The 20,134-nt window shown below is 32.0% G+C and overlaps 1 protein-coding gene across 1 annotated transcript; it reads left to right on the forward strand.

Moving 5' to 3' along the window:
* Positions 1–2,841: 2,841 nt before the first annotated feature.
* Positions 2,842–17,133, forward strand: LOC119682463 (sodium- and chloride-dependent GABA transporter 1; the record flags this gene model as incomplete). Its single annotated transcript, XM_038095913.1, is given in 10 exon segments — positions 2,842–3,109; positions 3,175–3,276; positions 3,328–3,508; positions 12,354–12,621; positions 12,674–12,777; positions 12,837–12,961; positions 16,099–16,343; positions 16,454–16,657; positions 16,720–16,887; positions 16,948–17,133. Coding segments are annotated over 10 exon segments (1,755 nt in total), but the record flags the coding sequence as incomplete, so codon positions are not given.
* Positions 17,134–20,134: the final 3,001 nt, after the last annotated feature.

Consider the following 20,134-nt stretch of genomic DNA (forward strand, 5'->3'; position numbering starts at 1 on the left):
CAAAATCATGATCATGCTTGATCATTTAGCCGTGAGAAAGCTTTGTTCTCATTGGATTCCCCGTTATATGACAAAATCTCAAAAAGATGCTTGTGTCGCTTGGTGCACACAAATGCTCAAGAAGTGCAATGCCAGTGCTTGCATACTATAAGATTGTAACAGGTGACGAATCTTGGGTATCTGCGTATGAGCCGGAACGTAAATAGCAGTCGACTATAGGGTGTTTCAAATTGAATCAAATCCAACAAAAGTTGTTTGCGCTCGAAACATTTCGAAGCAAATAGTCGCTTGTTTTTTAGGAAAAAACTGGTCATATGGCGCACCAATTATACCATTACAGGAACATAAAACGGTCATTTCCGAATGGTATATTACTATTTGTTCAGTGAAATTCGGAAAACAAATAATTCCCGTCGGATCATTCACCATCAAAACAATTTGGGTACTCAAATATCAAGCCGTTGTTGCATTTAAAAACCATGTTTTAGAGGTGTCTGAAGAAGATTGGAAAAAATGCTTTGACAAATGTTTCGAACGAGTGCAAAAGTGTATTAATCATAAAGGAGAATAGTTCAAGAACAATAAAGCAATTTTCAACAATAAGTTAGTATTTTTTTCCTTATTAGGCTCAAAATATAAATAGCGACCTTCGTAAATAGCATAGGGATAAATTTAACAGCAACTATTTTCCACGTCTACCGCATCTTCGACAAAGGCACGACATCAGTGTCTTTATTTTTTATAATATGCTTATACTTCTAAAAGCCAAAAAAAAAAAATAATAGCCAATAAAATGAGCTATAATTGCAGTTAACAGAAATTTGTAATTAAAAATAAAAAGTAGCCTCGCTATTATTCGGTTAAGTGATAATATTTTATGTATATTTGTTTAATATTATTTAGTTAAGGAACAATCAATGTATCAGGTATGATACTATTATCGGTATTCGGAAAAGCATCAATTAATTTTTATCAATGTGAAGTATTGTACAAAACTCAATTTAATTTGAACTTTACGTATTTAGAAATATTTAATAATGAAATTCGATGGATGGAGCATTTTAATTCGACTCTTAACAACCGAATCGAGCTAACAGCACCAACAGATACACATATTTGGCAAATTGTGATATTACATTCTTTCACCGCCAACAAGAAATGAGGTAAAAAAACGCTATAAAAGCACTTTAACGCAACAAGGCTCCCGGCAATGACAGAAATGCGCAGAAATGCTCCTGTGTGACGTAGAGAAATCAACCTCATTGTGGCACCCGTTTATACAAAAAATCTGAAATAAAGAAACACTGCCCACCTCGTGGAATGATGGTATAGTTGTGAAGAAAAGTGATGCTAAAGATTGCAATAACTACCGTGGCATCACATTACTTCCTATACCAAGCAAAATACATAGATGCATCATTCTAGATCCTATTTATGATGTAGTTATAGCCACTCTTCGTGAAGCTTTCTGTTGAAGCTATTTCAAAAAAGATGCCGTCGAAGATCTTGATATTATTTTTGCAACTAACCATTATGTGAAAGAGAAACATTAAAATTCTAAAAGAATTCATTGAATTATTACGGGTAGGAAAAGATGAAGAGACCTGAAGTAAAGGTGAAAGGTAAAGGTAAAGATATAAGGATATAATTTAATAACAATGATGGCGATAAAGTAATTACTATACATTGGTGTTATAATATTATCGAACTGATTCAACGCTATTTTACATATGGAATACTTTCGTAACCTTTAGAAGTTTCGGAAACAATAATACTTGCTAAAAGTGGCGAAGGTAAAACTTTACCAACTTTATGCAGACCAATCAGTTTACTGCCCTCGACTTCAAATCTATTTGAAAAAATAGTGCTTGAAAAGACACAGCCATATATTAAACATAATTAAATTATCCCAATTTAAGTTTTGCAAAAAACATGGAATAATAGAACAAGTAAACTACATGACAAACAAATTAAAAACTGTGCTTGCAAATAAAAATAACTGTTCGGGTGTTTTTTTTAACTTTTCAATATGGACTGGAACGATCTGCAGTTCAACAGTAATGAGTAAAATAACAGTCACCCTTATCAGAGTGTCATTGCGTCAGGAAAGATTAATAAAACCCCATCGAAATTCCAACCAATTCTGTTACTAGAAATTGAAATTGGCACCCTGTTGGAAAATGCCACTCCACATCAAATGTAAGTAAATGAATATAGTCATTTTACCCAAGTAAATTTGATTTATAACCGCATCCACCACTATAATCTCATTAATGACCCAACCTCTATTAGTGTGAAAAGCCGATGCTGTGGAATCTGACCTCCATGCTACCAGATTTACACCTTGCGGTCGGATGTTGCAAGTGAAACTCAGTCATAATTTGTTATAATCCAACCAGTTATAATCCATTGGGTGACCCTATGGTATTCTAACCCTATGGTTATGGTATGATTGTAACATAAAACTCTTATTGGTAAATAGTACTAACCTATTTTTTTGTAGAGGTGTTATTTATTGGATGATATTATATTACTTCTTTTGTGTCAATTAATTTAAATTCAATTAAACAAAAACAAATAAAAATTTTGTTCTTACAATTTACTTTTGTTCGAAATCTCTTTACTAAATATAATAGTTTCCATTGAGAAACTATTATATTCATTATCGTCATAACTATGTTAAAATCAAATTCTTATATATGTTTTCTTAATTCATTGAGAGTGTTTGAGTTTAGTATATCCTGTGTCATATGTATTTCTACTAATATACGTTAAGTATATGTTGAAATTTTAGTAAAAAAGTATATTTTATAAGTTTTAACTCTATTTTTTTCTCGAAAGGTCGTTAAATTGGATAATCTACCTGAACGTGGTTCGTGGTCATCAAAACTAGACTTTATACTTTCAGTTGTTGGCCTTGCTATCGGATTGGGGAATGTATGGCGTTTTCCATATTTGTGTTACAAAAATGGTGGTGGTGCATTTCTAATTCCATATTTTATGACACTGATATTGGCAGGTATTCCTATGTTTTTTATGGAGCTTGCGTTAGGCCAAATGTTAACAATAGGTGGACTTGGAGTTTTCAAAATTGCACCAATTTTTAAAGGTATGTATATTCTTTCATAATAAATTAAATTAGAAACAGTTAAAATAGCTAGTGTTTTTTAAAAGGCATTGGTTATGCGGCAGCTGTGATGTCATGTTGGATGAATGTCTACTATATTGTAATTTTAGCTTGGGCTGTATTTTACTTCTTTATGTCTATGCGAGCCGGTTAGTTAAAAAAAAGGTGTTGTTTTGTTTCTAAATAATATTTTAAAACAGATGTTCCATGGAGAACTTGTAATAATTACTGGAATACTTTAAATTGTGTAAATCCATACGAACGAAAGGATTTAATGTGTTGGGAGAAATTTATAAATGGCACAACAAAAAAGATTTGTTCCTTAGCGGCTACAAATGTGTCTGCGTCTGACCTTACAGATCCAGTTAAAGAGTTTTGGGAGTGAGTATTCAGTTATAAATTAAATCATTGGAAAAGCAGTCTATAAACTTAATTTAAATTACAATTTCAATGAAACGAAAATACGAATTAAGTCATCATTTATTATTAAGTTCCGAAAATATGTTGATACGATAGTTTTATGAAACTGTCAGTACATGAGTTTATAGAATCATATTTTACGATCTTTAAGTTTTTTTAGAATCTCAGTGTGACTAACTGACACAATATAGCGACATATGCCCAAGTTTATTCACAAATCCACATTTTTCAATGCATGAAAGGCATATGGTCTCTTGTAAAAAACAAACTGGCATAAAAACAGTCTGGGTACGAGTAAAAAAATATTTTATTTGTTGAATGCATTCAATATAATTATCTGAACATATTTGCAATAACTTATGAACTTCTTTGCTTGCATTCGTACTGTTTTGAAATATTTTAATCATAATCACTTCATATATAGTATATTATATATTACAAAAAAAAGTGAGCCTCCCCATTCAATATGCAATCCATTTTCAAAAAAAGCGAAAATTAGAAAAATAAAGAGATTCACACTTTCTTTTAAAAGCAAAAATAATTCGGTTTACAGATATTTTTTATCGACAGTAGCGTATCGACAATATCGTATCCGTACCAGAGAACTGCAACGAGTCGTAATTTTAACACTCAGAGTGCACTCATAAAAACCCAAATCTAACTGTGTACAAATATTTCTCTCATATAGTACTTATGTACATGCATTAACATTCGCTACAGAAGTGAATCATAAGTATGTTCGTTGACGAATGCTGATGCTAATGAATCAGCTTCACAAGAATAAGTAAGATTCATGAATCATAGCATATATTCAGGTGAGTATGAATATACTCATCAAAAATTAATGACTCGATCGGTTGCAATATTCGTAAAAATTTTGTTTGAGCGATGTTTGCTACTCAAAAATTTTCTGTGTTGAGTTTTGTGCTTTTGGTGTGTGTGTTGTTGTTGTTGTTAGCATTGTAAATGCTTGTCTTTTATTTGTGTTTTTGAATATTTTATATGCAATAAATTTTATATGTACTAAGCAAATTTTTTCCGATTGCGATGTAATACTTATGAATGATTTAAAAATCAAATTCATCACTCTTGTGTCGAATGTCGTTGTTATGAGTATCATATGAGCAGAGTATAAATGAATCAGGTGGAGTCGAATATGTGAAAAAGAGAGTCAGAATACATATAAATGAAACACTACTAATGATACGAGTGTTGAATACTCATTGTAGATCTCTGATCTTCCACATGAGGAATTCCTATTATTGACAACATTCATGACTGTAAACAATATAGTACTAAATGCACTATATGTTAAGGGACAAACTACAATATTTTAGTCTTTTTATTGTGCCCACATAATGCACTGGTACAAAACTTAACATCGCACATTGAACCAACATTACTCTCGCTTACTGAATAAAAGTTGGAGGCCACAAGATTAAAGTCCCCATAGGTTGGTGTGAAAATAAAATGGATACCATCAATATTTGCCTGCCTGTTCTTTTAAAAATCAGACCCAAATGTACTCTAAGCAATGTCCAGTTGCATTCTACGTAGATAGTCATCCTATTGGCAACATGTTCCGTAGAGCCCTCTGCTTCCTTCGATCTCAGTTTTCGTATTCTAAACTCTTCGACACCTATTGCAATGAAGGCAACATAAAATTATTCATACATAACTTTACCCTATTTAGTTGATATTCATTAAACCATTTAGAAAACACTGGAAGACGAATGGTATGGTACAAACTTAAAGTTCAAAAATTTTTGCCGTTCTCATTTATATAGCAAATATGATTCCAAGCATTCAATTTCAAGTTAACGAATAAACCTAAAACGACAGCCAACAGGGGAACTTAGAGCTAAATAAGTAAGTCTATGTGAAAGTCTATGTGAAAATTGCTGGTTTAATCTCAGTTCACGATTGAAGCTCCACGAAATAATATTTCATATGCTTAGTACTGAATATTCTGAAAAATCAAATAATAATTATTAAGAAATAATAATTTATTAAGAAAGCAGTTAAACTTTATCAGATTACTAAAAAGAAAGTTGCAGTTTTTACTTCAAGTTATTGAATATTAATTAATGGCTGGAGGGTTAGCTTTTTTTAGGCGGGAATAGGTGGGAATCTATCCATTAGTGCAAGATACCAGCTAGATACCATAAGTCCATATTGGTTTTATGATGCTTTTATACAAGAGTACTTTATACTCTAGGCACAGGGAGGATCTGTTATTAATGAGCCAATGCAACTAACATATGGAGATAATTCTGCGAAGTAAAACACAATTTTTATATTACCTTAAACTTATTTTTTTTATCAATAATTCCCAACAATGTTTCACGATGTCCGAACGCTGCTAGTCAAACGAAGAATGAACGAATGAATAAATGTAAAGTAGAGATTGCGTCATTGCTAAGCACGCCTTATGTTAAGTATACTTTTTAAACGAGATCTTCAAGCTGAAATTGCGTTTGCAGTTGAAATGCTCGTGCGCCACATCACTACCTCTCCAGTGACTGAGCGAAGCAATGCCACGATCTTATGCTATTGATCGTCTTAAGCATTCTCAGCAAATCAAACTGGTAACCGAATTCGCCTATCGCAAGAAAATGTTTTAGTTTGTTTTGTTGGATATTTTTGGTTATGTTCGTCTGCTTTTCGATATGCAAAAGACTGTTCTACTGCCTGCTGTTGATCTGTTTATTGCTCTGTTATTGCTTTGACCCGATCTATACTTACACGTACTGGCTTGTCTTTCCGTAGAATGGTCAGCAGCTTATTGTCGTGATTGCTTACCTTAAATGTTGAACACCTTCGTAAGGTGCTTTGAGAGGTAGTTGAACAGTGTCATCGCGTAGATAAACAAGAGTACATTTTTTAAGGTCCGGTTGTACAAAGGTTTTTGATATGGAGTGGTTTGCCGTAGGTACTTGCCTTAGTTGCTCCATTACATCTCGTAGTGATTGTACTAATTCTGAATTGGACATGTCTTTACTGGAACTTTCGAAAAACTCACCTGGGCCCTATTGCACCAACACTTTTACTTTGCATTTTGGAAGCTGTTGAGAATATAAGTCATTGAGACGACAAAGCCTTAATTTTAGAATTGAGTCATGCACAGTTTTTAAAACACTCAGTAAATGCAAAGCGTTGCACCAATGTACTTTTCAACGAAAAGTAAAGTATGAAAAGTAAAGTGAAACATTTGGCAAAAACCACTTTTTGGGGTTTTTCTGTTGCACCAACACTTTTCACTTTACGTTTTGCAAAAGTAAACTGCAAAACTTTACAAAAAAATTGCAAATGATTAATTCACCCTGCAAATTTTGTAAATGGTTGCTTTACACAAAACAAAAGTTTCTTATGTATATTAATAAAAGACAAAATGCGTAAAATGAATGAAGTCATTAATAAAAAAATAAAGATAGTTTTGTGACATTGATATTGATGTTCAAAAGAAAAGAAAGAAAAAATAGAAAACGAAAATTAGTTTAGGCAAATATTATAGCTGTTTTTAAAATAAATTTAGTTGTTGCTTATTACCATTTTCTGCGTAAAGAGACTTTGACGAAACTGGCATTTTGTGTTTATCAATGAACGAAACCGGTAAAATGGAAAAAACTACTCCTGTGTATATTAAAAATTTTAGTCATATAAGTGCATCGATTATAAAAAATCGGTAGGATTTGTATGGTTTAGATGCTTCGTCAACCACCGGAGACTTGATTTTTAGTTTCCCGCTGTTGTGAAATGGCATGGTGGCGCACATTTCCGAGTGTTCGATGTTGGATACCTCACAACTCGGTTTGCAGATCTGAAAGGGGTTTAATTACGACGCGTAGGTCTAACTGCTCTTGATCGTAAGCGGCAATGGTTTCATCCAATTCCATTGCATTTAGTCTATTGCTTAACTTTTCGACTGTTGCAATCAATGAAATAATGTCGAATGGTGTGTTACACACTGTTACATTGTTTGTTTTTGCTTGCACTCCCGAAACTACATGATGGTTGCCTATCTCAAGCATCAAATCCCCCTGCTGTGCACACTTATCTAGTTCGACATCTGCAATTTAGACTACAGCCTGAACAGTTTCAGGTAGTCGATCTAGCCACAGTTGTTTGATAGCGCTGTCTTTCATTTCACCGCTAGCCAAGTTGTGCATGGCTGTGAGTAGCTGAGAAGGTTTTAAGTTGCCTAACTGACATTCTTGGACCAAGCGCCGCAGCTTTCGGTTTTCTGAATTGACATAATCCTAGATTAAACTTATTTTTATTATCAATAATTTACAATAATGTTTCACGATATCCGAGCGCTGCTAGTCAAACGAATTTTTTTGGCTTCGATATGTTTGCGCCAAGTTAGTCATCTGTCTAGGTGAATACCTAAGTACATTATATTATTAATGTAGTAAAATGTTTTGAAATATATTCCGATTTAAGGTAAAAATGATGTGTCTATATTTTAGTTCATCACTTTTAATTCTTCATTTTGACCATTTCTCCACCCAAAATAAGTGAGATTGAAGTAGGTTTGAAGCTAACACAACGTTTTTATTCCGCATAAAATTTCCGTATCATTGCAAACTACTTACGGAACTGAACTACTTAATGAGATATCAGATGTATAAAGTGCTTACAACATAGTGTCAAGAACACTTCCTTGTGGAACACCAGCGACTATTGCGAAGTTATTAGAAGTATATGTATATGTTATGCAGATACGATTCTAGAACTGAGTGGATATTTACAGGTAATAATCAGCGTATCTTATATATAAGCCCATTATGGCATACGTTGTCAAATGCTTGTTTACCATCGAGAAATAGCGCGGAACAATATTTTCTGAGCTCAAATGCGTTCGTTATACGATTCACTTGCTCAATAGTTCGTGTTTTTCCCTAAAACCAAACTGGTGGGAGGGTACTAGGTTTTGACCGCCAAGGAATGGTTTCAGCTTTAAAAGCAGCGTTCTTTCAAAGAGTTTAAAAAGGGATGGCAGCCTCTTAATTGGCCTATATTAAGAGGCAAGCATGGGATCTTTACTCGATTTATGAATCAAAATAATTATGGATGTTTTCCACTCTGTTGGGTGAGATGTTATCACAGTTTCCAAGAAAATTTCTTATTGGAGAATAGAATTTTATGGGTGAATTTATACTTTTGCTAGCAATCCATAATGATAACGTTTTTTGCCATTTGTACAAAGGTTTTCAATATAATTATATTTTGACTTTAGTTTCCCTGCATAATGCAGGAAAATCTAAGTTTGCTTTGGGAAACTTATTCCTTATTATAAGTTATTTATTTCTTGAATAAGTTTTCCGCTTAAGGGACCTAATTTTTTGCCATTCACGCCTTAACCTACGTTTTTGTAAAACTAAATTTTCTGTGTCACTATTTGTAAGTACTTTGATGGATGCGTACATTTTATTGTCTTTAAGGATGGAGTTTTCTGCTGCTAAAATCAGAATTGAATTTAAATCCGAGATTGCGACCTCAATATCAGACTTTAACTTTATTTTGTAATTTGTATGTACGTGTGAACTAATGACTTCAACTAATTTAATAGAGGTACTTCTTGTAGGATTACGCAAGGTATCTTTCTGCAGAGCTATGTTTGTGGATGTTCTACTTTTGTTTGTTTTATTTATTTTAGAACCTCTTAAATTGCCTTTTTGAGGACTGAGTTTTTGTTTAATATTGACATAGCGTTCCGTGCCTGATTTTGATTATTTGATAACAATTCAAACTTGTTCACACTTGAGTTAGTATTATTGTTAGACTTATTAAGCCAGTAATTTAGTGGAAATTGTTGTTTTGTTTTATTTTGTTTATTTTCAGTTTTATTTTTCTGAGATTTTTGTTTTTTGGTTTGATTATTTGTGTTATTTAGAGCAATGCTTGCTTGTTCATTGATGTTAAACAATACTGTTGGCGAGTTGCTAGCGCAGAATATAGTTAAATATGTAGTTGGTGTAAAATGCGATGAGCTTATAGCGCGGTGCAGACTATCGTACTGGTATGTCATACGAGAGAGGAAAACGTCGTATGACACACAGGTATGATAGTCTGCCACCTTTACCAACGTGTTGGCGTGCTCACCAAAATTTTGGTGAACAGCTCTCGTCACCCCAAAAGATTCATACGTCATACGAGAGCATTTTCACCTTACAAATTTATTGTAAGCAGGTGATATATGTAAAATTTTAATATAAATTTAATACGTTTTGTATTATTTTATTATTAATGTATTTATTATTATTATTATTTATTATTATTAAAATTACACTTATAAATTTGTGTTAAATATTTAATTGTATCTTAGTTAAAAAAAATATAAATTTTTACATAAAATTCTTATAAAAAATTAAAATACAATTAAATATTTTATGTAATATATTAAATATTTTATTTAGTTTATTAAATATTTTATTTTATTTTATTTTATTTATTTATAAACGATGATTATAAGTAAAATTTTTTTTAAAAAAACATCTAAATATAAACATCGTTAAATTTATGATCTAAGCCCAGTAATAAAAAAACATATTGAAAATTGGTCGTAATAACAATTAATTAATAACCTAAATTTAAGATATAATACTTTGTATTCTAAATATGCTTTTCTTTGTTAAAACTTGTTATTAAAATAAAAGAATTTTAAATGTTAATAACCTTTAACTAACAAAAATATGGAAATGATCAAATTTCTTGAAAAACAATGAAGATATATACATTCTTATGTATATATATATATACATTATTTGTATGATCTATTTATGAAAAATTTCTTAAGAAACTTTACAGGTAGTGAATGAAATTAACTACGGTCCTTTACTGATCTTTTCATTTTAACTACTGTGCTTAATGACCAATAAACCTAAAAAAATATGAATATGGATGCAGATAAAGCATTTTTAGATGCTTTCATCGAATGTTAACAAAAGTAATCGCTGTTTGTGGGATGTCCAAAGCCGCAAAAAAAACGCGGCATATATAAAATATACAAAATTATAATCAATTATAAGCAAAGCACAACCTATACGTTAACTATCAATTTTTTCAATTTTAAAATTTTATTTTAAACACACAAATTTTCACATCACTACCCACAAAAGCACTCTTCAAAAATTTTGCCTACTCTTGTGTGTCATACCTGTTCAAATTCGGTCGCTAGAAGAAATTTGAGCAAGAGAGAGCGCAACTCGTATGACACACCAGTATGATAGTCTGCACCGCGCTTATGATAGAGAGACTTGTAAATGCTGCTGTTGACATTGTAATAGTATTTGTTGCTTGTGTGGTAGGTAGAAGTTGGAATATGTTGATGATATGTTGCCAGATAATAATGTTTAAGTGAGAGGGAACTCTTTTTCACTAATTTGCTTAATTAGTGCTTGTCGAGTAAGAATTTGTGTTTTTAGAGAGACCACGTTAGGGATTAGTTTTTTGTTGTTGGCATCGTTGATGATTGTTTTCGACTTTATTTTATCATTTGCTTTGTTTGCATTTTGCAATTCGGTTAAATTATTGAATGAAGTTTCTTAACATATATATATGCCGTATCTCACTTTCAATTTTGTTTAATTTATACTTTAAATATAATACAAATAAATATTGATGCAAAAACTTCACTTTAAATTTTTTTACAAAATATCTTGTATTAATATTGGGCAATTACAATTTACGATTGTATTTTGTGTAATTGGTTTTATTGTTTTATAACACTTTTTTAGTTCATTTTTTTTTGTTAAGTTTAAAAACTTTTGTTTTGTTGTCTTTATCAGCTCTTTTATATATTTATGTTGTTTATATTTAAGCACCAATATCAACCAATAAATTTCAAAAAAAGAATGTGCTCCAAATGTATAGGGAACATTTTCATATTTTATATATTATTATAAATTCAGTTTTAAATTTTACTAAAAAATAAAAATAGGATATGTCAGAAATATGTCTTAATGAAGCCCTCATGACCAGCAATAGATGAATCGTGAAGTTGTTTCAGAACCAGTATTATGTCATTAGAATTTGTGCGAAATCTTTCTACATTGCTATAAGTTTCAAATTTGTGGTCCTCTTTCAAGACTTTCCCAGTTTTCTTCAAACTTATTTTGTATTTACTACCTAGTTTGTATCGGGTTTTTAATTTTAAGCATTTTAGAATTTGTGAAATGTTTCTATATTGTCTAAGTTTCAATTTGTGGTGCTCTTCAAACTTCCCTGTTTTCTTCAAAGTTATTTTGTTTTATACTAGTTTCTATCGGGTTTTTAATTCATGCATTTTAAACCTAAAGGTGTATGCTATGTTCTGTTACTTTTTTATCCATTTTTTTATGGGGGAATTCTATGAAGGATAGTATGTTTAATAATCGTTTCTGATTGCATTTTATCTACTTGCACATTGATTTTTTTTCTACATACTTCAGGTAGTCAGTATTGTCTTGTAATATATGGATATGAAGTCAAAACCGAAGTTAATTGTTTTACTACTTGTTAAAAACTTGTCTATAATACTTAGAAACATTTTTAATGTATTTATTTTTACCAAAAAACAAACGGCATTATATTCCAAAATATCCAATAGTATTGAGTATTTGTCATAAAAATCAAAAGTAATTTATTTGCCATCTTTTTTTTTAGTTAATAATAACATACATTATTGTTTTAATGCATTACATATTCTACTGATATGTTACATATTATCGATCGTATCAATTCTAAGATATAAGAAAAACAAAGATATGTAATATTTTACTTAATAGTAAAATATCTTGTTAATCCTATCATCTATATTTAGACGCCGTGCTTTACAGATCTCTGATGGTATAGAACATATTGGTAATATTAGATGGGAACTAGCTGGCACACTTCTGCTAGTTTGGATCATGTGCTACTTTTGCATTTGGAAAGGTGTGAAGTGGACTGGAAAAGTTGTTTATTTTACTGCACTATTTCCTTATGTATTGCTGACAGTTTTACTAATACGTGGTATTACTTTACCTGGAGCACTTGAGGGCATTAAATTTTATGTTATACCAAACTTTTCCAAATTAACTGAATCAGAGGTAACTTATTTTACATATGAAGAAATAATTTGTATACTTAGTTTTATTTTAGGTCTGGATTGATGCTGTAACACAAATATTCTTTTCTTATGGCCTTGGCTTAGGCACATTAGTTGCTCTAGGAAGCTATAATAAATTTACAAACAATGTTTATAAGTAAGCATTTTCTTTAAATATATATAATGTAGTAAAATAACTCAGTTATTTTTATTTAGAGATGCGTTGATAGTATGTTCAGTTAACTCAAGTACTAGTATGTTTGCTGGGTTTGTTATATTTTCTGTAATCGGATTTATGGCTCATGAACAGCAAAGACCTGTCGCTGAAGTTGCAGCATCAGGTAAGTTTATATTAGAAATGATTAAACATTTGTTTCCGCTTTGAAAACACATAAACTAGCTTTATTAAATTACTTACTTACTTATTTGGGCACAACAACCCGTTACTGAGTTCGACCTGACCCAGCATGTCTTTCCAAGTACCTCTGCTGCATGCGTGCCTTCTTTAGTTTTATACATCATGTTCAATTAGTGCTCCTTCAACTTGATCACCCCACCGGATACATAGTTTACCACTACGGCTTCTTCCTCCAACTACTGCTTCAAACACCTTTTCCGCTGGAGCATCTTCATCCATTTTCACGACATTATGTAGCCTGCTCGTACAGCTAGTGGTTCATTTGTATGCAGTAGTTGTCGCTAACTCGTTAAGAACCCAAGATCTTATGAAGATCATTTTGTGATAACGTCCATGCTTCTGCGCCATACAGGAAACACAGGAAGAATAAAACACCTACAGAGCGTAAGCAATGTCGATTCTTCGTCTGATCTCCAGGCTGACATCATTCTTGTTCGTTATGTCGGTACCAAGGTAGATGAAATTCTTGATAGATTCAAAAGTATAGTCGCCAGCCATTAGTATGAGCGACGCACATTTTTACCAGTTACCGAAATATACTTCGTTTTGCCCTTATTCATCGGTAAGCCCATTCTTGCAGATTCCTTTTCGACAAGAGCAAAGGCAGCTGTAGCATTACGCTGCATAGCAACACGCACGTCGTTATAGTTAGGTGGTGGAATTTCAACATCATTATCATAACTATCATCGCCAGATAGTCGTTTGGAGAAATGTCCCTTCCATACTTTCAGTAGACTATATGTATCCGTAAACAGGGAGATGCTGTATCCATTTTCGTCCTTACAGGGAGATGCTTCGGACTTAAAGCCTTGAGTCTGACAGTTGATCTTTTGTTAGAATCAGATGCCTCTTTCCACATATCTCAATTTCCTCTCGTTTGCGCCGTTCTTCATCTCATTTCTTCCAACTGAATAGGCGCTTCTCTACCTTTCTCATCTCTAGATATTTTTCACGAACTGTTCTCGTAGCTACTGAGTGCATGGTCCTTTTATAGGTGGCGTTCTTCGCAGCAGTAGTTTGGCAACGTGCATTGTCGTACCATTGGTTTCGTCGCGGGTAACGTTGGACACCAAGAATATCTTCCGTAGTTGTGCGTAGGAAGTGAGAGATATGTTCCTATTGTCTATAGTCGTTATCACGACGGGAGGGTTTCTTGGTTAATCGGTTGGAGTGTTGAGCGGCAAAAACTTCGGCTGTCTCTTGTGATCGTAGCTTATCAACGTCAAGCTTTTTCTGTGCATGGAAGCATACGTACTAAACCGCATGCGTATCTTGCTGCGAAAAGGTAGTGGTCTGTGTTGATATTTGGACCACGGAATTAACGTATGTCCAGCACACTTGAAGCGTGGCTTGCATCAATCACTAAGTGATCAATCTGGTTTCGTGTTGATTGATCGGAAGATAGACAGGTTCCTTTATAAATATCATGCTGTTGGAATCTGGTGCTACATATTACCAAGTTGCGCGCCACAGAGAAATTAATTAGTTTTAGACCGTTGTTGTTTCATGGAGACTGAATTTCGCATGGCGGCTGTAGTTAATATAACAGTTTGCTCTATTAGAGCGGCCTTGTCCTGTCTACGCATTTCTTGGATCGCGGTAACGTCATCCTTACATTTATTGAGGGCTTCCGCTAGTTAGATATAGGCACTTTTCTTTTAAAGGGTCCGGATATTTTAGGTACATACCCGTAAATCATTGTCCTTTAAGCGTTTTCATTTGTCGTCAAAGTTAATCGGTTTCCAGTTCCGAGGTATATTTGCATCCTACTAGTTCATTACACAGCGGATGCAAGGTGGCTGTCCAGGGGTGCCACGTGAAGGCTGTGCGATAACTTGGATTAAGGACGACAAGGATTGCGCTAACATTTCGTATGTGAAATGCAATCAGACACGTTGCCTTGTGTACTCGGTCCCGGGGGGTTCGCGAATTTAGTCACACGTACTTGCGTAACAGTTTGACAGAGATTAAACCAAAAAACCGTTTCTTTAATATACATAAGCACTTAAGTCAAATATACTTCTTAAACACCACAGATGATAAATTTTGACCAGTTCAGATACGCCAGAAAAATTTTATTGTCATTAATTACTACAGCTTGATTTTTCCACTGGATCATTTTTTTATGATAAACTTCATTGCTGTAAAATACTATTTAAGAAATAATATAGGCACTGATGTTTACTTTAAAACACGTCTATTTACGGACATACTCTAAATATTGGATTATCTATTAGCTACATTTCGGTTCTCATATTTAAAGAGCGAGGGAAAGAGAGAGAGAAATTTGAATATGAGATATCAGAAAGCTTGAGGTAGTAAATCCTTTCTCTCAATTACCACTTTTCCTTGTATGCTATTACTTTTTAAGGTGGTTACCATTACCGATTATCGACCATTACCGAAAATGATTTTCTTTTATTTTTATTAGTACTCATTTACAGTAGGTATAGATTTATTAAAAATATTTTCAAAATATTTTTAACCCTTGAATATCTTTATTGAACAACTCACATAAACTCAGTTTATCGAAATACCACTATCTAATACGGGACCCTGCTTAATTATGGAAGTTTTCTGGGGGGTCTTAATAAAGTACAGGATGTTTTAAAAAATAAAATTAAATATTATTTGCGTAAACACATTATTTCAGTACAATATTGTCCAAGCTGTTTGTCATACGTCTAGCTGAACTCGACCAGCTGCAGAAAATTGTTTCATTATTTCTTTAAATTTCCTTCGTTTTTCGCATTTTTACAACATTTGCAAACTTATAAAAAGTAAGACCCATGCTTAGAGCTAGTCTAATAAATACCCATAACTAGGTGTTTACGCCAGGATTTCAGTGTCTTCTTTTGATATAATTTTTATTTTTTTTATTAAAGCATGTATTTGGTATAGTAAATGTACGTATATATATTTAAAAACTATTTTGCAAATGCTTTTTAATCTCTTTATAAGCATTTGTTTTTGTTTATTTATTGTTTTTACATTATTAATATATATCTTTTGGTTATACGAAATTATATAAATGAAACTTTATTTAACTGCTTTTTAAAGGTCCTGGCTTAGCATTTTTAGTTTACCCCTCGGCAGTATTACAATTACCGGGTTCACCTCTGTGGTCATGTTTGTTTTTCTTCATGCTCCTACTTATTGGTTTGGACTCACAATTTTGTACAATGGAAGGATTTATAACTGCTATTATAGATGAGTGGCCACAACTTCTACGCAAACGAAAAGAAATTTTTATTGCTGTAGTATGCGCACTGAGTTATTTAGTTGGTCTGACTTGTATTTCACAGGTAATTATCACCACAGACAAGTTATAACTTGTTTTTGGTGTGATCTTAATGAAATAACAGTTAATTGTTTTTAGAAATATTACATCATTTTTTACATCAAATATTTTTAGGGAGGTATGTACGTTTTTCAAATACTGGACTCATACGCTGTAAGCGGTTTTTGTTTGCTTTGGCTCATATTTTTTGAATGCATTTCAATTTCTTGGTGCTATGGTGTTGAGCGCTTTTATGACGGAATTAAAGACATGATTGGATATTATCCGATGGCATGGTGGAAATTTTGTTGGTGTGTCACAACACCATTAATTTGCTTGGTTTGAATGCTAGATATAAATAAATCTTTAATATTGTTATAAAAAATAAAATATGTTTGTAGGGTGTGTTCTTTTTCAATATCATACAATGGACTCCGATCAAATATTTAGATTATAGTTATCCTTGGTGGGCCCATGCATTTGGTTGGTTTACGGCTCTTTCATCAATGTTATATATTCCAGCATATATGTATTGGCTGTGGAAAAGAACACCCGGAGATACTGTTCTGGTACACAAATTTTAAGAGTTTAAAAGTTTATTTAATTTTGCAATAATTTCCTTTTTACAGAAAATGCGGCTACTTGTTCGAATAGATGAGGATATAACACGTCTTAGGGAAAAAATGCAACAGGATGCTGCTGAATTTCAATCAAAATAAAGTTCTTACGTTGTTCGAAAAGCGCAATTAAAAATAAAAATGGAGTTTACATACAATTCTTCATATTCATAATTTGAACCATATTTAAAATTTAGAAGCGGCTTTTTAATTTAATAAGAAGTGTGTGACATATTAAAAATTATCTGTCTGTTTGTACATTATTTTACGTTTATCATTATTTAAATTAAGTAGCTATGTATACTTTATAAAAAGTTTGTATGATAAGTAACTAAATTATATTAATATAGTTTAATTAAGCATCTTACTGATCGAACATTCTGAGAGTATGTTCTGTGTAAAATTTTTTAATTATTTATGAAATTCTATTTTTAAAATACATATGTTAATTAGTTATCTTTTGTATTTGACTGTCCATCGCTTATGATGAGTTTAAGAAAAGATATGGTGGTGAAAATTTATAATAAATAATATTTACAGAAAAGCTAAGCAATTTGTTTTTAATTACAATGAGAAATAATAAACATGTCCTCATGTTATGTTAGTGGAAGACCATTATACGACTAATATGTGATTCTTGTCTTCTACCATGTAATGCAATCCAGATTGTAGAAGGCATTTTTTTACAAGAGATCCAGTAGAAACAGTTTTTGGATATGTTGTGAAGGTAGTTTCTCTGATAAAAGTTAGTCCCTGCCTAACAGATACCAAAAATATTACAAAGCATTATAATTCTCTAACGGATTATTGGTCATTTAAATAGAAATAAAAAAAACCATAATTTATTATTTATATTTAAAAACAATTAATATTTTATTTAATTATATATTATATTTTCGGATATATCGACTATCGGAAATTAATAAAATTTTTAAACATACACAAAGCTGACAAAGCTGAAAATTCCCAGCTAAAGTGCAGTGGCTTTTCTCTCTCGGTTTCAATTTCTCCCTAACTCTTTCTAAAAAAAAAGCTTTCCACTTAACAAAGACGAGCAAGAACTAGCGAAAACACAACTTGTTGGTATGGTTGAAAGGTATAATAGCCAAATAACACATTCTCCTATAGAGAAATTCATATTACGCACAGTGGAACAATCGCGAACGTATTTGAAACTGAACAAATATGTTTTAATACTTAAATCTGATAAGGGCAACAAAACAGTTGCAATAAATATAGAACATTATGACAAAGAAATAAAGAATATAGTGAATGATATTATGACATATAGAATAATCAGAGAGGATCCAAAGTTAACCTTACAAACAAAAAATATACAATAGTTACAAAACGTTTTATTAATCAAATAACAAAATAGAAAAACAGCAAATCCACCCGGAATATATGGGTTCCTGAAAACACACAAAAAAAATATGCCACTTAAACCTATTTGTTCTTTAATAAACTCGCCATCGTACGGATGGTCATACATTCGGTTTATATCGTTAAAGACGCAACAGATTTCAAAAATAAAGTCAGTATTGTAGTTCCGCGAACAGAAACAGTGACGCACCTTGGCATTTACATTGACAAACACTTAACTTGGCGGAAACATATCGAAACAAAGAGGACTCAAATAAAGCTCAAGGCTATAAGCCTTCGCTGATTAATCGGACATCAATCTCCCGTATGTTTAGAGTATAAAGTCTTGTTATACAATATAGTTATTAAGCCAATCTCGATGTACGGCTTACAGTTATCTGGCAATACTTGTACGTCAAATGTAGAAATCCTGAAAAGACCTCAAGAAAAGATTTTAAAAATGATAACTGCTTCACCCTGGTATGTCAGAAATGAAAACGTACATTACGATTTGGAAGTTCCGATGGTTTGAGTCGAGTTCGAGAAAATAAGGCAGAAACATATTTCAAATCTTGAAAACCATGTGAATTCGCTGGCTAGACCTCTTGCTAATGTGACAAATTTCTCTAGACTGAAACAGAATGATAGATCTGTCATCCTGCTTTCCTAAAGATCATGCTGATAAATTCAACTTAGGCGCCGTGATATCTGATTCAAAAAAGACATATTGTTAAATACAAAATAAAAAATTTTATATGCAAATAGCAGGTTGCATACTTAACATAAATAAGATTTACTTATTGTAACTACTAATAAAATAAAATTAAATTAAATTAAATATATACATATATAAGTAAAATTAAATTGAATTAAAATAAAAAAGTAAAGCACAATTTAAGTTATTTAACTGTTTATTTAGCTGTTTTTATTATTTTGATTTTGAAATTAGCAATTTATTGGCATAGTTGGAAATGATATGGTTTTTAATTTGTTTGTTTGTGTTGTGTTGTCTAATTTTCTGTTATTATAATTAGATTCTTCTAAATTGCTATATTATGAAGATACGCACACAAAGCTAAAAATATATCACATCACCATTTTTTTAGCTTAACAAAAATTCCAATGGACAAATAAGATTTTACAAATTATCATATAAAAAATTCCATATGAACGTGACAAGCCGAACATATACAAGTATATGTTGGTATAATAAAAAACAAATTAAAGACAAGAATTGCTACTCATAAGCATGAGTAGTCATCAAAAGACAGCATTAGCAACCCATTTCTCTATGAAGAAGTATACTTGAAATTTTGAAGAAGTACAGATAATCAATAGAGCCAGACGTTGACTAATGGTTGAAATGCTACATGTACTTGATGATCTGGACCATCAAAAACTAAACTAAAAAAAGACGTAGATCTCACACGAAGGTTAAATATACCTTCAAACCTTACAATATAAACTGATAACTTATTTTTAGCTTCGATTATATTATTTTTGGGAAGTAGAAGCTGCAAAAAGAGGTGCATCGTTTTTAAGGAAATGCAACCATCAATCATTTGTTTGCATTTTTTTGTAAATATGTCCAAAACAGCTTTCTCAAACTGTCAAAATGCCATGAAAAACTTTTATTTAGGGTATGTTCAATGTATTCATTTGCATTTGGAACATATTTAAAACTCATTCTAATCTCGTTGGCACTCATTTATGCAGAACGAGGCCCAATGGATCTCATTTGCACTTGAGATTTTGTATGCAAGAATGAGTTACTTACTTCTCTTTTTTGATTTTTGACCAAAATGAATCATTTGAGGCCAGTGTAAATACCATATAA

The sequence above is a fragment of the Teleopsis dalmanni genome, chromosome 2, assembly GCF_002237135.1.
Source record: "Teleopsis dalmanni isolate 2A chromosome 2, ASM223713v2, whole genome shotgun sequence".
Lineage (NCBI taxonomy): Eukaryota > Metazoa > Arthropoda > Insecta > Diptera > Diopsidae > Teleopsis > Teleopsis dalmanni.